This window comes from Carlito syrichta, unplaced genomic scaffold (assembly GCF_000164805.1).
Source record: "Carlito syrichta isolate Samal-C Ts95f unplaced genomic scaffold, Tarsius_syrichta-2.0.1 Scaffold302085, whole genome shotgun sequence".
Taxonomy (NCBI): domain Eukaryota; kingdom Metazoa; phylum Chordata; class Mammalia; order Primates; family Tarsiidae; genus Carlito; species Carlito syrichta.
The window spans coordinates 652,544-669,205 of record NW_007246181.1 but is presented as its reverse complement, the minus strand read 5'-3'; the positions used below and the strand labels follow the sequence as shown (position 1 = coordinate 669,205).

The following is a 16,662-nucleotide window of genomic DNA, read 5'->3' as shown; positions in this document are numbered from 1 at the left end:
TCTCGTGATGTCTCCATTCCCTCCTGCGCATCTCCAAAGTGAGTGGGTCTCACCAAACTGCCAGGCCCCCTCACGGTGCCAGGCTCAGGCAGACTGGAAGCTGCTCCTCCTCCTTCCCCTGCCACCTGGGAACACCAGCGTCTGCTCACGTTTCTCCAGTCACGGAAAACAGGCCTTGTGGGCTCCGAGGCAGTGGGCCCTAGTTCCCGTGTGCACAGCATACAACATCTCAGCGGCTGGAGTGTCCCTGGGTCCTGTGGGTCTTCCTGCGCATGCCCATGCCCCGACAGCTTAATGGGCCATCAGTTCAGGGACTAGGAGAGACAGGCTGCAGGAGCAGGTGCAGGGAGCCCAGGGGACATGCTCGGCTGCCAAAAGGCCAGATTGGACTGAGTATGGCTGTGGCCGGGCGCCCTGGTGACCTGTTGACACCATTCTCAGGCTGCCGGCTGCCCGTGGGCTGGTGTGTTATGACAGAAGAGGAGGAGCCAGGGCTCCTTGTAGAGAACTTGGCTGGCTAGGACCTGGCTCAGACCTCAGACCTGAGGTGACGGTGCGTTCCTCTGCTCATCTGCTCAACCCACGCAGAGTTATGAGAGCCTGCCGCATGTTGGTCTGTGGGTGCTGGCCACACAGTGGTGACTCGGACACCCCGTTCCTGTTCCAGGAACAAAGAACCAGGACCCATGAGGGCACCAGGAGCCCATGTGCTATAGGAGTTCTGAGCTGGGATAGTAGGGAGGACAACCTGGAGGAGGTGATGTTTGAGCAGATGTCAGGGCAGGCCCAGCCATCCTCCTCCATCACCCTGGGCAAGTGGGCAAGATTCCTAAGATGCCTAGCCCAGGAATCCCACCCAGAAGATGCCCAGGGAGTGTTCAACAAATTGCTGCTGCAGGGCAGGCCAGCATGCAGGAGACTGCGGCCCTGAGGGGAAGACTGCTCTTGTGACCATTGTCTCCAGGACCCCCTGTCGTACCTGCTCTTATTGGTCTGCAGAGGCGCTGAGTCTTGGTCAGTGACAAGTGACAAGTGGCGTCTCCACCCCTCCAGGTGGTGGCCCCAGCCCAAGGAGGTCCAAGATGGTCACCAGGAAGCAGCACCTCCATGTCCTCCATTCCTGGTTTCAGAGGTCAGGGCTGAGGGAGGCAAACAGGCCAAGGAGTGGGGATGTAGGGGTGGGAGGGACCCTCACGCCACCACGGGAGAGAGCCATGCCGGTGGGGCTGGATGCAGCGGCCTTTCTGAGGCTCTCAGAGTGAAGTCCTGAGACTCTGTCTTCCCTCCCCTCCACGGGCTCCCTGCATTGGTCCAGCCTGCTGTCCCGGGAGGCGGCCTTTGTGCGTGGGCTCTGGAGCCTGAGTGGTGCTGGCAGCCCCAAGGGGGTTATCACAGCTCAACTTCCCTGTCGCCCTTTCTTCCCTCCTCCTATGAAGGAAGCCCACATTGAAATTATAGAAATAAGTGCTGGCTTCTGAGGAGTCTGCTGTGCACCCATGTCCCTGCCAGGCCTGGGCACAGCCTCCTCGCCCACGCCCTGCTGCCTTGGGCTCCGTCCTCTGTGCGGGGCCTTGTTCCGAGGGGCGAGGGCTCCCCTGGGGACGCTTTCTCAACCCTCCACCCCCAAATCTGCTCTGGTCCCCTGGAGGGATTGGGCTCAGTGTACAAATGGTACCCAAGGAGGAGGGGCTCAGGAAGTGACATCGCTTGGCCCGCCCCCACCTCCTTATTCCCTATAAAAAGCAAAATGGTGACTCAGAGAGGAGAGTTGGAAGCGTCCTGCCTCCTGCTCCCACTGTTAATTTTTAGACTTGGAATTAGGCAGAAGGCAAAGGAAACAGCAGCACGAAATACGCGACTGACATGCTATTAAGCGGGTGGCAACAGCAGAGCCGCGCCTCCCCGACTCCCAGCAGCCTCTGAACGTGCAGAGCCAGTGCCTGCTGGCTCTCCCCGGCCCCCCCGTCAGGCCCCTGGCCCCGTGCAGCCCCTGCCTGGGCCGGGCGTGGATGGTGCGGCCGGGGTCATGGCAGCTGGGGGCCGCCGCCGGCGCCCACTGCGCTACCAGTCCCTGGCAGCCCTGGTGGAGGACTCTCAGTGGCCTTTCTTGTTCCTTGTCGCAGACTTCAGCTACGGGGCAGACGACGACGACGGAGAAGGGAATGAGGAGCAGAAGGGGCCCCCGGAGGGCTCCGAGACCATGCCGTACATCGACGAGTCGCCCACCATGTCCCCCCAGCTCAGCGCCCGCAGCCAGGGTGGCGGGGACAGCACCTCCCCCACCCCACCCGAGGGGCAGGCACCTGGGGTAGGTACACCTGCTTTTCTTTCTGGGTTTGGGGAAGGGGGACAGGAAGGCACGGGTGTTGTGGGCTGGGCTCTGCGGGACGATGAGGGGCGGCGGGACTGGGGAAATCTGGACCTGGCTGTTCCTGGTGCCCTCGCTTCTCATCCGGGGCCCGGCCCCTCTCAGGCCCAGCCTTCTCTCCCCCACCTGCTTTGCCATCCTTGCACCTGTCTCTCCTCCTCTGCCAGCGGTCTGCTCCCCAAGCCTCCTGCACCCCCACTTCCTCTTACGGCTTTCCTGGTCAGCCCCTCTCCTACCTAGCAGGATGGGGGAGCCCTGGAGAGGGTCCAGGCCATTGTCTCTGCACCCAGGCTGTGTAGGGGCTGCATATGTGACCTGTGGGCTGTAATGTTCAGATCTGGCCCCAGCAAGGCCAAGGCTGGCTGTGGTACTCCCTGGGGGATGGAATAGCTGCCTCTGTGGCTTTCCCCGAGGCCTGTGGGCCCCCTCCAGCCCTACTCTGCTCACTCTGGAAAGGAACAAGCCCTGATGGCGTCCACCTCTCCTCCTGTAAGCAGAGACGAGGGCTCTGCTCCCAGAAGTAGCACTGTATGAGGAATATTAAGTATGTGCTCTGTGACAGGACAGGGGATCAAAATGTGTGGAGGGTTCACAATCCTTGTCGTTAACGCTGTTCCTGGCGACAGGGAATGACTCCGTCTGGGCCCCACTTGTGTGTGCGCATCTGAGACACAGGAACAAGCAGGACAGAGATTCCTGAGGGTTTTTTTTCCCAGAGTTGGCGAAGTGTCGAAGTTGCTTCTCTTTGGTGGTGGGTGTGTTCTGTGGGGAGACTCAGAGTGCCCAACCCTGCTTGGTCTGTTCCAGGTGTGTTTTGTGGGGGGTCTCCTTTCTTCCCTCTGAGGTCCCTAGAGGAGCAGGCACTGAGAGATGCCGTGCGATGCTTTCTCCCCCCCACCAAACTGGGGCCTCGTACCCACCCCATCCAGCTGGAGGCTGCCTGGATGCTACATTCTTGAAAACCCCCAGCTCCTTCCCTCGCCAGCCTCCTTGGCCATCCTCCACTCTTCTGCAGAGCTCTCACCCCCTCTTCACACTCCGGGGTGGCTGTTATATAGCCTTTGGCAACAAGGGCCTTGGCAACCGGCTTCCCACTTGGGGGAAGCCACACTGTTGCCGTGGCAACAGAGGCCGAGGCAGAGCTTTAGCGGCTGCCAGGCAGTGCAAGTTTGGGAAGGGATGGTGGAGGGTGGGGAAGGGGGCAGGCAGGAAGTAGAGGGGATGGGTGAAGGTGTTGGTCAACTTCAGACCCCCCCCACAGCCACTATCCGGGGGCGTTGTTGCCCTGCCATCCTAAGGAGGGATGGCAGGTTAGTGACGGCCATCTTGGACATACAGGGGCAGGTTTTGTTTTTGCTACTGATGGAGGTGATGGTGTTCTGGGACCTGAACTGAGGCCTAAGAAGGAGAAAACTCTTGCTCCCCACACCTGCGTTCAGGTCTCAGACACAGCAGGGCTCAAAGGCCCCCTTCTCCACCCTCCTGGGGGACCCAGCTCTCACCCCACTGTGAGGGTGTGCAGGAAGATGCCCTGTAGAATCCCAGGGCGGAGGACCAGGGTCTTTGCCATTTCCTCTCCCCTCTCTGCCTTCCTCTTTGCTTCTTGTCCCTGGTTCCTTCCCTCATCACACGACCACCTTGCTGGAGCATCTGTCCATTGATCTGGAGATTCCCTGGTGAAAGGTACTGTCAGGTGCCTTTCCTAGTGGAACAGACCACAGACGTCATGGGGAGATGCTCCCACCTGGCACTCTGAGGCTTTGGGGGCAATGACTTCACTCTGGTTGCCCATTTTGCTTGGTGGCTCATGGGGGAATAATTTGGTTTGAGGACTTTGAAATCTAGACACACTACAGGAGAACAACCCACTAAAGTGCTTGGTGCCCCCAGAGTTGATTTTTACACCGTTAGCTAGGATCCACACAAGACAGGGGCAGGGAGCGTTTATCTAATTTGAGGATCCTGGTGAAGATTCCAGCTGCACCCCCTGCCTGCCCTGCCTTCCTTCCTGGAGAAACATTTCTGCCCTTTCCGCTTTGTCGCTGGCCCCACCTAGTGGGCTCTGCAAGTATTGCTATTTGCGTTGGGTGTCTGGAGGGAGTTGACACCTCTTTCTGAGTACTTGGGGATGTTTTGGTTAAAAATAATAAAAAACCAAGGTTTCTGCCACTTGGCTCTGCTCATTTGGCCAGGCATGTTCCCTCCTCTGCCAGGCAGGCCTCCTCCCCTCCCAGGCTTCCCGTTGGGGCCTTGGGAACAGAAGGGACTTTTGGGCCAAATCAGACAATTGTTCTAGATATTCAGATACTTGACCTCTGGCACAGTCTGATAACTGAGCCTTCCACGCCCAAATATGCAGCCAACTTGTGCCTGGAAGTCCAAGGTTTGGTCTTTGTGTTAGTCTTCTTCAGAGAAACAGAATTAATAGGGGGTGTGTGTGTGTGTGTGTGTGTGTGTGTCTACATATAAAAAGATTTATTAGAAGGAATTGACTTAGGTGATTATAGAGGCTGAGAATTCCCAATCTCTGCAGTCAATTGCTAGACACCCAGGAGAACCAATAAGTATTTCCAATCCAAGTCCAAAGATCTGAGAAGTAGCAGAGCTAATGATATAAACTCCAGCATGAAAGCCAGTAGGCTTGAGGACCAAGAAGAGCCAGTGTTTCAGTTCGAGCCCAGAGGCTGGAAAAGACTGGTATCCCAGCTTAAGTAGTCAGGCAAGAGGATCTCCCTCTTACTCTGCCTTTTTGTTTTCTTCAGGTCTTCAGTGAATTGGAGGAGGCCTACCCACATTAGGGAGGGCATTTGACTTTACACAGTCTACTGACTCAAATGTTAATCTCACCCCCAAACACCCTGACAGACATGCTCAGATTAACCTTTGGACAAATGTCTGGGTACCTTGTCAAGTTGACACAAAAAGGAATCATCATAGTCTCACTCCCTCAGCAGCCCAGAGGATAGAAAGAACATGAGCTTTGGATAAATGAAAATCTACTACCCTCTAGCTGTGCAACGTTGGATGGTTATCCTGATACCTCTGAGCCTGTTTCCTTGTCTCTCATTAGCTGTAAGTACCATGAAGGGGCACCGAGATAGCTCAGGGGCGGCCTGCAGCGTCAGCCTGGTCCTCACTGTGGTGCTCAGTCCTTGGTGACCAGGGCCCACAAGACTTTTCTCATCAGCTTTTCAAGGGATGGGGTACCAAGAGCATTGCAAGGACCCAGTCTAATAAATATTTGCTAGGCAATGACTGAATCTGCTTTTGCAGCCAACCTCCTTTCTGGGCTTGGCTTAGTCCCGCCAAGTGTGGAGGCCTCAGGTGAAGCCAGGTCTGTGTTTTTGGCAGGACACACGCTCCTCACTCCCCGACACGCCTCTCTATAGCCTTGCTCTCTGCTGTCATCTTAGTTTGTGTCCCCAAGATGTGCAATCCATAGAGGTATCAGGGTAAAATCTGAAGCCCTGCACCCCAGGCCCTCCCCAAGCCCAGGCTGAGCAGTACATTCTGGCAGGGCCAGGGTCACAACCAACAATTCAGTTCAACTGAGAGTGCCTGACCTCACCCTGAGAAGGAGAGGCAGGGACTCTCAGCCACAGCTGACAAGTGGGAGCATAGTTTCCTCAGCCAGGACCATGGTCTTACAGAAAAATCTTACTCCCCACAGGTCATAGGTCTGTCTCTTCTCTCTGGAAGCTCAGTAAAAAAAGGCCACAAGGCAGAGGAAGATCTGGATTCCTATCCCAGCTCTACCACTTTCTAGCTGTGTGATCTGAGGGATGTCACTCACCCTCTCTGAACTCCAGTTAGCTCACCTGTAAAGACACTGAGACTTTCCTCCCTCCTGACCTCGCAGCTGTTGTGAGACTTCTGTGAGATGGTGTCATGCCGAATGCTTTGTCAACTGTAAAGTCTATACACAGGCTCAGACTTCATCTGACTGGAAAATCCAAAGATGAGGGTGGAGGTGAATTGAAGTAGTCACCATTGCCTCTCGTCTTCCTCCTTCTTCTCTGCCTCCTCCTCCTCATCACAGCTACTTTGAGAGACTTGTGCTGAACCTTTTATATGTGTTGTCTTATTTAAAGTACATGCTAAAACTGTCTTCATTTTACAGTTGAGGAAGGTGAGGCCCAGAGATGTGACATAATTTGCCCAAGATTAGCTGGGTGCTGTGGCTCACAGCTGTAGTCCCAGCTACTCTGGAGGCTGAAATGGGAGGATCACTTGAGCCCAGGAGTTGGAGGCTGTAGGGAGCTATGATCACACCTGTGAATAGCCACTGCAGTCCAGTGTGGGTGACAGAGTGAGACCCCGTCTCTTAAATAAGGAGAGTAATCTGCCCAAGACCGGGCAGCCTGTGAAGCTAGACATTTATTTAAACTTGGGTCTTTGTGATGCAAGAGTCTGTGTGGCGCTGCCAGGTCCTGCTCAGATGCCCCCTCTCTTGTGAAACTTTTACAGCCCATCACGCATCCCTCCGCTGTTTGGGAGGAATGCAGCTTCTTATGGGGCACATCTGCCCTGTGAGATCGAGAGCCCCAGTCCGTGGTTGTCTCTGTGGTCCCTGACAGCAGCTTCCAGGCACCTGGGTTCTCAACCGGTGTTTGTGGAACTGAAGCAGATAGTTCTGGGAAGGCTGGTCAGGAGGAAGGGAGGGCAAAAACGCTGTGTCGGAGATACAGCTGGGAAGAACCGCTGCCTCCTCTTCCCTTTCTCGGTCCTTCTGAAGGCTTGTGCCTCAGCACTTGAGACAAGCCTTAGCACTTGAGACGGCAAAGCAAAGAGGTTGCTTTAAGGTGCATGATAAAGGCCACATGGGGAGCTGAGAGCTTCTGAAATTGCACCCCACTCCACTCCCTTCCAACTGTGCTCACAGCCTGGGTGGGGTGGGTCAGGGATGCCCGGGTGGGATCAGGGACGTGTCCTCCTCACGCTCCGGCAACCTTGCTCTTCCGCTCTCCCTTCTCTGGGTCTTGGGTCCCTGGTGCAAAGAGAAGGACACTAACCGGATCCTCCTGTGTGCCAGGTGCTGTGTTAGGAACCCAGGGGCTTCACTGCCTCCTAGCTCCTCCAACCCTTGGGGGAGCCCCCATTTTATAGATGAAGACACTCAGGCTCAGGGTGACCCCTTGGCTCGTCCAAGTTTGGAAGGAGATAAATAGGAAAGAAGTAGATCTAGTGGCTTGGTTGTGACCCTCTGTCTCCTTTGTAGCTGGCTTTCCTTTGTAGTGGGCTCTCCCTGTCCTCTCTGGCCCATCCTTGTTCACGCCTGGCTGGGATCTTGTTCACCCCTCCAGACTAACGACACCTTGCTGGCCCGGCTCATCCCTGCAGCTCACATCTTGCTGGGATCTCCCTCTCCCTGCTGGTGTGCTGGGGTCAGAGTTAATGAACGTATTTCACATCTGACAATAAGGCTACTCACAAAGTAACATATATTCAGTAAAGGTTAGCTGATCCCCTATAGGACCCAAGCACTGTATGTCTGGGGTGAGCCCAGCCAGACCCATCCTCTGTCCTTGATGTCCTGGAATCTTTGGGGAGACCCAAAACATCACACCAAGTGTTAAGTTGCCCCTGAAACAAGTGCTATGCAAGCCACTAAACACAGGTTTCAGACCAGCCTGGGCAACTTGGCGAGACCTCATCTCTACAATAAATAAAAAAATTTGCTGGGTGTGGTAGCACGTGCCTGTAGTTTCAGCTACTTGGAAGGCTGAGGCAGAAGGATTGCCTGAGCCCAGCAGGTTGACACTGGGATGGCCGTGAGCATACCACTGCCCTCCAGCCTGGGTGATGGAGTAAGACTCCCACTCAAAAAAAAAAAAAAAAAAAGGGCTGGGCTCAGTGGCTCAGCCTGTAATCCCAGCACTTTGGGAGGCCGAGGCGAGTGGATTGCCTGAGCCCACAGGTTCGATATCCGCCCATACAACTTGGCGAGACCTCTTCTCTACAATAAACAAAAAATTAGTCAGGCACGGTAGCATGCGCCTGTAGTTTCAGCTACTTGGAAGGCTGAGGCGGAAGGATTGCCCGAGCCCAGCAGACTGAGGCTGTGGTGGCTGGGAGCATGCCACTGCACTCCAGTCTGGGCGACAGAGTGAGACTCCAACTCAAAAAAAAAAAAAGAAAGCCACTAAGAATGTCCTCACAAATATTGGAGACTGAAGCAGAAGCACACCTGAGCCCAGGAGGTCAAGGCAGTCATGAGCCATGATCAAACCACTGTACTCTAGCCTGGACAACAAAGTAAGACCATGACTCAAAAAAATAAGACTAGAAACACTTTCATAGCACTTACTAAATGCCAGTTTTGTGCTCTCTCAGGGTGCAGAAGGGCCACAGGGACTGACAGGCTCTTGCCCCACGGACTGTTTTCCATTTTGCCACCTAGTTTTACCACTAGTAGGTGCTAGCAAGGCCAGAGCATTTTTCTTTCCTGCGAAGGATGTGCTTGGAAACCTGTTGCTTCCATCTGGAGGGCCTCTAGAGGGCTCACCCTCTGGCCTTTGTGGCAAAAGAAGAAAAGAGCCGGGCTCGGTGGCTCAGCCTGTAATCCCTCACCTTTGGGAGGCTGAGGTGAGTGGATTGCCTGAGCCCGTGGGTTCGAGACCCGCCTGGGCAGTGAGACCTCCTCTCTACAATAAATCAAAAATCAGCCGGGCGTGGTAGCACGTGCCTGTAATTCCAGCTACTCGGAAGGCTGAGGTGGAAGGATCACCAGAGCCCAGCGGGTCGAGGCTGCGGTGGCCGGGAGCGGCCACTGCACTCCAGTCTGGGCGACAGAGTGAAACTCCCAACTCAAAAAAAAAGAAGAAGAAGAAGAAAAGAAAGACTAGACTGGGCATGGTGGCTCACACCTGTAATCCCACTTTGGGAGGCCAAGGCGGGAGGATTGCTTGATCCCAGTAGTTTAAAACCCGCCTGGGCAACATGGTGGGACCTCATCTCTACAAAAAAATTTAAAAATGAGTCTAGCAGGTAGCACATGCCTGTAGTTCCAGCTACTTGGGAGACTGAGGCAGAAGGATTGCCTGAGCCCAAGAGGTCGAGGCTGTAGTGATCTATGATCATGCCATTGCATTCTGGCCTGGGCAACAGAGTGAGACCCCAACTCAAAAAAAAAAGAAAGAAAAGAAAGAAAGGCTTGAAACACTTTCACAGCACTTACTAAGTGCCAAGCACTGTGATAGTGCTTTATAAATGTTAGCTCATTAGTCCTCCTCACAACTTTTGGAGATGGGCACCCTTATCACCCATTTTACAGATGTGAAAACTAAGGTACAGAGAGGTACATAACCCACCGGGTCCCACGGCTAGTAAGTGGTGGGGTACTGGTAACTACTGCCCTCCGCCACCTCTCTGCTGTCCTGGTTTTACCTCTCTCCGGCTGTGTAACTAGGGGCAACCTGTTGAACCTCAGTCCCCTCAACTGTAAATGGGGATAATACCTTCTACCTGGAAGGACTGCTTCAAAGACCATGTGACAAAAAATGAAAATTTCAGTGCTGTGCCACACGGGAACCTACTCCTGAGGTGACCGCTGAATTTGAGTCTCTCCTAGGATGGATGTGAGCCCAGTTCTCTCGTGGGCCCCCAGCTCTGGCTTCCCATGGGCCTTCCCCTCCCTGCACTGGTCCTGGCAGGGGTGGCTCGGCTCCCGGCAGCATTCCTGGCGGACAACGGTCCCTCTAGAGGGCACCCCCATGGGGAGTTAAGGAGGAGGAGAGAGGCACAAGAGAAAGAACCCAGTGGCTGGGAAAGAAGTTTGATTTGGGTCATTTCCTGCTTTGCCACCAGTGCCCTCCCTCTTCTTCGTGACTCCCCCCCCCCACTGTGGGGGTGTCTCCTTAAAGCCCTAAGCCCTCCTCGCTGGACAGTGACCCACTGCCTGGGCTTGTGGGCTTGGGAAGAAGGGAAGTGCTGGGAAACAGATAAAATGGTGCTCAGCCCACTGTATTTGGCACTGGCAAATGCTCACCCTTCCCTTCCTTCTCCCCAGAACTGGGCTTCTGGTTCTGGGGTGTGTTTAGGGTTTGTGTTCTGGAGATGGCCTTATGTTGCTTCGCTGTGAGGAGTCGTTCTGTGCATTGAAGGATGTTTAGCAGCATCCCTGGCCTGTACCCACTAGATGTCAGTAGCACCCCCAAGTTGTGACAATCAAAGATGTCTCCAGACAGTACCAGATGTCTTCTGGGGAGCAGATCGCCCCGGTGGAGAACCACTGGTCTAGAGGGAGGTAAGAAAGATAAGAGTCTGGAACAGTAGTTCCAGGGGGAGAGTGTCCCCCAGGGGACATTTGGCATTTATGAAGTGAGAGAAAGTAGGTGCTCAGAAAAGACTTAAGTGAGTGGAAATTGCCCCAGAAGACTTAGAGGGCAAGATGAGGAGTGTCCCAAAGGAAGAGAAGTCAAGGTGTTCAGGCTGAGTAGATGTCCCTCTGAAACCAGTTATATGGAATTGGAATGACTTCTACAATAACAGAGAAAGAGGAGGGGGCAAGATTATCACGAAGTTGATCAATTTGGTTCCGATTCTGCCTGTCCTGGCCCTGGCACCTTTGAGTCATTTCTTCTGGGCCCCAAATCTACTGAGCTCCATAAAATCTGGAGGTAGGCTGGGTGCCTTGGCTCATCAAGCCTGTAATCCCAGCACTTTGGGAGGCCAAGGTGAGGGGATTGCCTGAACCTATGGGTTTGAGAACAGCCTGGGCAACTTTGCAAGAACTCTTCTCTACGATAAATCAAAAAATTAGCGGGGCGTGGTAGCGTGCACCTATAGTTCCAGCTACTTAGAAGGCTGAGGCAGAAAGATCGTCTGAGCCCAGCAGGTTGATGCTGGGGTGGCCGTGAGCGTGCCATTTCCCTCCAGCTTGGGTGATGAAGTGAGACTCCAACTCAAAAAAAAAAATCTGGAGGTGGACTTGAGCTTCTGCCAAGGAAGTTGGGAGAAGCAAGGAGGAGGAGAAGGTGCTACGCCTAACAAAGGCCTGGAGGTGAGAATGGGCCTGGCCCTCTCAGAGGTTGTTGCCCACAGTGTGGTGGGTTGAGTCATCAGCCAGGGCCCCATTGCCCTTGTTTGGGCTGACTTAGTGGCTTCCTGCTGGGCACAGAGTGAGCAGTGTTTTAGAAAGAGAAATCTGATGTCAGTGGGAGGGGTGCACTGCAGGATGATCATGTTGCTCTCTACTTAAAACCCTCAGTGCCATCCTTTTGCCTGTACAGTAAAATCCAAACCCTTAGCATCCCTGTGTCAAGGCCCTGACTGACCTAACCACTTCACCCCTGCCTACCTCTGTGGCCTCATGACTGAGTGTCTACTAGAATGTGAGCTCCCTGAGGGAGAGATTTTGTTCATTTAAAACAAAACCTTTGCTTGTTGCAATCCCCAGTGCCTTGAACTGTGCCTGGCACACAGTAGGTGCTCAGTAAATACTGGGTCGAATGAATGCATGAACACTTGCTGCCCTCCATCCAGGCTGAACTCATTTCATTGTGCTTCACACCATCTCTTTCCTGTCTGTCCCACAGCCCTGCTGGCATGGACCACTGTTCATTTTCAGGTTTAAGTTTTAATGTCACCTCTTCCAGAGAGCCTCCCATGACTCCCCCTTTGTTGCATCCAATGTTGCCTGCTCGTGCCTTTAGAGTTCACTCTACATTCCCAATCATAGCACTTACCATACTTCTTTTTTTAGCTTCTTTATTTTACCCTATTACATCACTAAAAGTTCTAATTTTACAGAAATACGTAATACAGAAAGTGAAAGTCCCCTCAAGTTGCATCCTACAGAGAGAAGCCCTGCTAAGAGTTGGTTGTACATTTCCCCTTATTTTTCCATGTATAAGTTATATACCTTGTATATATATAATATATTTTTTAATGAGATCATACTATCAGTACTGTTATATAATTTGCTCTTGTTGTTTTACTTAATAAGCTTAGATATCTTGTGTATCAGTGATTGAGGATCTACTTCCTTCCCCTTCATGACTGTATGTGGTATTTTATGGATGTAGCATAAACCATTTAACCAGTTCCCTTCTGATAGACATTTGGGCTGTTTCCAGTCTTTCAGTGGTATAGATATCACTGCAATGAACATCTTTGTATATATATATCTTTGTGCTCTTGTAGAAATGTTTTTTCAGAGACATTCCCTAGAGTGGCATTGCTGAGTCAGAGGGTGTGAACATTTAAAATCACAATAGCTATTTCCACGGTATCCTTTCCAGAAGAGCTGCACCTCAGCTACATAGTTCTAAGATTGCACCCCTCCCCAGCACTGCCCTGCCCCTCTCTTGGCACTACCTTGGGAGTTGGTCACCATGGTCCGTCTGCCCCTGAGATTATCAGCCCCAGGAAGGTAGGCACAGTGTCCTGGATGTGGCTGCCTTCTGAGTGCTGGTGCACAGAGGAGGCAATTAATTTGCTGGTTGAGTGGGTGAGGGATGAGAGGGTGGAGAATGGGTATGAGAGAAAGCCATTTGTGAGGGGTAATCCATGGGAGATTTTGAGACATGGACTTGTTGGTATCAGAAGTCTCAGAGAGTGCTTTCAGGGCCCATGAGGGAGTTCATGCCCCTCACCCTTCACGGTGCTGTTCCAAGGCCACTTCACTTTCACTGTGGCCCCTTTTCAGTTCTCTAGCAGTGCTTCCTGGAGTTTCTTTTCTTTTTTTTTTTTTTTTTTACCTTTTTTTCTTTTTTTGAGATGGAGTCTCATTGTCATCCAGGGCTGGAGTGTAGTGTTGCTATCAGCTCACTGAAGCCTCAAACTCCTGAGCTCAAATGATCCTCCCACCTCAGCCTCCCAAATAGCTAGGTCTACAGGTACACACCATCACACCCAGCTAATTTAACTATTTTAGAGATGAGATCTCGCTACTTTGCCTAGGCTGGTTTAGAACTCCTGGCCTTAAGCAATCCTCCTGCCTCAGCTTCCTGAGGAGCTGGGATTACAAGCACATGCCACCAAACCCAACTTGCTGGAGTTTCTTGAGAAAGCTTTTTCCTTTTAGGCCTCTCCCCTTTGCCTGGAAACCCCTCTCTGTTTCCAGATGCTACTCAGAAGCCACTCTCCAGTGAAGCTTTTCCTCTTAGGCAGGCGGAGTGTCTTTGTCTTGTGTCTCCACTATGGCCGATAAATGAGAACACTGCCTTGTTTATTCATACGTCCTCACCCCTGACAGATCGAGAGTACGCTAATTACAAGGGCCCAGTTTCACAGCTGTGTGTATGGCCATGCCAGGCCTTCTCTGGGTATGAATGAATGAACAAATGAATAGATAGATGGCCAGACAAGATCAGGGGTCAAAGTGGAATGCAGTTGTGGTCGTGTAGGTGTAAGAGGCTGCAAACCTTGGTTGCAGTGGTGGCTTTGGAAAAAGAAAACAGGGAAAAACCAAAGGACTTGGTAAAAGGGATGTGGGGCTTGAGGTAAAAAAGAGTCACAAGATGGCGGTCCCACTAACAGAAGTAGAGAAGTCAGAGAAGAGGAAGCTGGTTTCTGGAGGAGGAAGGGTCGTTGGGTCTGGATGTGTAGATTTGAGGGGCTGTTGGTGGAACTTCCAGTGAGACGGTTCAGCAGACAGTGCAGGTGTGAGACCTAGAGCCCAGCAAGACACAGGGGCTGGAGATGGTGATGGGTTGCCATTAGCCTGGAAGGGAGAAGGGCTGAGTTCTCCAAGAGTGAAGAACAGAGGGCTGAGGCCTGGACCCAAGTGGGCAACTCCACATTGACAGGAGGAAGGAAAAAGAAGGGCCAGCCTTAGCTATGAGTGGTAGCATGTGTGTATTGTCAAGGAGCTTAGGGCTTTGAGAAAGGCCAAGGAGTAGGAGAGGGAGGCCTCTGGCTTTGGAAGAAGGCAGTTTTGGGGAGCTGGCTGCTTGTCTGGAGAGGAGGATGAGGAGCCAGGCTGAAGGAGGCAGAGTGTGGAGGACTCTGGAAGGAAGCTCAGGTCTGGGGCTGGCTCGGGGCATTTATAAGCGAAAAGGAGGGAGCTCTGTGGGGACTTGTGAGTCACTTTCCCTCCAGGGGGAGGATTGAGGGCCTCTGAGTGGAGTCTGTGTGTCTGATGGAGGGGACATTCTAGTTACTCACTGGAATTTCCAGCCACCCAGGATGGAGTGGGGGGGAGATGCCTTGAATGTTCAGAGAGCACCTTCTGTGAAATTCAGGGTTTTAGGGAAGAAGTGGGTGTCGATCCCACCGTGCTGGGTTAAGGACATGGGGAATGGAAATAAGGGTACCCTAGGAGTCTTCTAAGGGTACCTCATGTTCTCAGGTGGGGGGAGAGACACAGGAGGGGCGCTTGGCTTTACACCCTTCTCCCAGGTCGCCTGCTTGTCTGATCCGTGTGGGCAGCCCATGCCATGCACTTGGAGCCTGTAGGGCGGGAGACAGAAAAACCTGTGGCACAGGGCCCTGAGCTGGCACACTTGTGCCCTGAGGAATGCCAGGCCTGGTTGTTCCCAAGCCCTGGGAACAGACTCGCCTGCCCAAACCAAATGAGGAATTGTGGCTGAAAGGGCCCTTCAGATGTGCCTAGGCTATTTATAACCCAGCCAGGGGAGGGACCGGGGAAACCATGGAGAAAAATGGGGTGCAGCAGGGTGTGCCTCCACTGAACCCTAGTGGGCCAGTTCCCTGACCAAAGGCTGTCAGCCCTGGGTCTTCAGAGAGCTCACCCTGAATCCCTTGGTCTGTATTCAGCTTTGGTGACAGGATGTAACCTTTCTCCAGCAAGGTTCTTTGCTGATAATAGAATAGCAGGAGCCCCACCTAGAGCTCAGAGCTTCCGCAGAATTTTGGGGGGTGTGGGGATAAGAAACCATATCCATTCTTTTCCATTTCCTCCTCTCTCCTCAGCCCTCTACCCAGCTTGGAGATTCAGTAAAGGGCCCTGTTCTCAGCTGAGGTGCCCAGTAGAACAGGGAAGAGATGACACCATGTGGGCCCTGGATGGCACACAATTGGCCCTTTGGAAGCAACCTCGACAGTTTGACTCTTTATCCTGTGGCCACACAGTTGTCCCTTGACAGGGAATGGGATACGTGCATGAGAGGCTGGTCCTGGACACGCGAGGCATTGATGGACAGCCTTGGACATACATCACCTGGCTGGCAGCCCTTACTGTGCAGGTTTACAAAGATAAGTGGTGGGTTTGTGGTGTGTGTAGCTGAATTTGATTCCAAGATACCAGGTCCAATGAGGAAATAGCACAGAGGGGACAGTCAGTCAAGGAACCCCACTCACCCCCACAAACTTCTAACTTTCCCTCAAAGAAACAACCAACTACAAGAAGAAAGGCAGCCCCCTGGTCTGTGGGCCTAATTCAGGGCACACATGTGGTTCATTTAGACTGCACCATTTTTTAAAATGTTGATTATTTGCCATCATTTTAAAATCGGGAGATGTCATCTAAGAATCTGGATTTCTGGCTTCTCTTGAACAATCAGCGATCAGGCAACCTTGAGCCTGCTTTGTCCTTGGCAGCCATCAGCTGGAGCTCAGTGGCGGTTTCTTCAGTTCACCCAGCTCCTACCTGGCTCCCTATACTGAGCTACTTTACCTACCCCTCATGGGTGCGTTGGCAACCTTTGCCCCGGATGTTGGGCTGTGAAAGAGCTTTTCCCCAGTGCTGCCCCTAGACTCCTCCCCCATGAAATGTGTGTGTGTGTCTGCATCTCAAGCCTAGGGGGTCAGAATGCGGGCTTCACTCTAGATGAGTTTAGATTCTGCAACTCTGGAAGAAGCCGAGCGGGCAGGGCTGGCGGTGATACCTGTCCTGGATTATCTGTGCCCCCGCCTCTCGGGGCTGGCCCTCTCCAGGGGAAACTGCTCCAGGGGGGTGGTACTGCTAGTCTCAGCATGTGCGGGTGGGGATGCGGCTCCGCATGTGCTGGGGTGGGGATGCGGCTCCGCATGTGCTGGGGACCCTGCCGCCACCGCGCTCCTGCTGGGGCGAGGCGGGTCAGGCCTCTCTTTTACAAAGCCTTGTTCGCTCGGCCGTGGCGGGGATGGCAACTGCGGTTTCTCGCCAGGCCTAGGCTTCCCCTCCGCAAAGGTGTTGGAGCCTGAGGCCGAGGTGCGAAGGGGGCTCCGGCTTGTGAGGGCCCCACGGTGACTCTGGGGTGGCCGTACGGGGACGCGGCTCTCCCGCCCGCCCCTGGGCTCGGCTCCGGCGAGGAGTTGTAAATAAAGCCTGTCTCTGGGAAGCAGACCTCCCCCTGCGCCCGCCCGGCCCGTCTGCGGCCTCCTCCCTCCCTCCTCCGCTCCAGAAGCCA

At 53.4% G+C, this 16,662-nt stretch overlaps 1 protein-coding gene across 2 annotated transcripts in view; it reads left to right on the top strand.

The window, feature by feature from the left end:
• Positions 1 to 1,734: 1,734 nt before the first annotated feature.
• The window catches only part of ABR (active BCR-related), a 103,877-nt gene continuing 88,949 nt past the window's right edge, over positions 1,735 to 16,662 (top strand). The window contains exon 1 of one of the 2 annotated variants that reach the window (XM_021711352.1): positions 1,735 to 2,308. In XM_021711352.1, coding sequence (XP_021567027.1) covers positions 2,027 to 2,308 — 282 coding nt within the window. In that variant the 5' untranslated portion in view covers positions 1,735 to 2,026. The remainder of the gene's footprint in view (positions 2,309 to 16,662) is intronic. The other variant, XM_008056045.2, reaches the window with a different exon arrangement.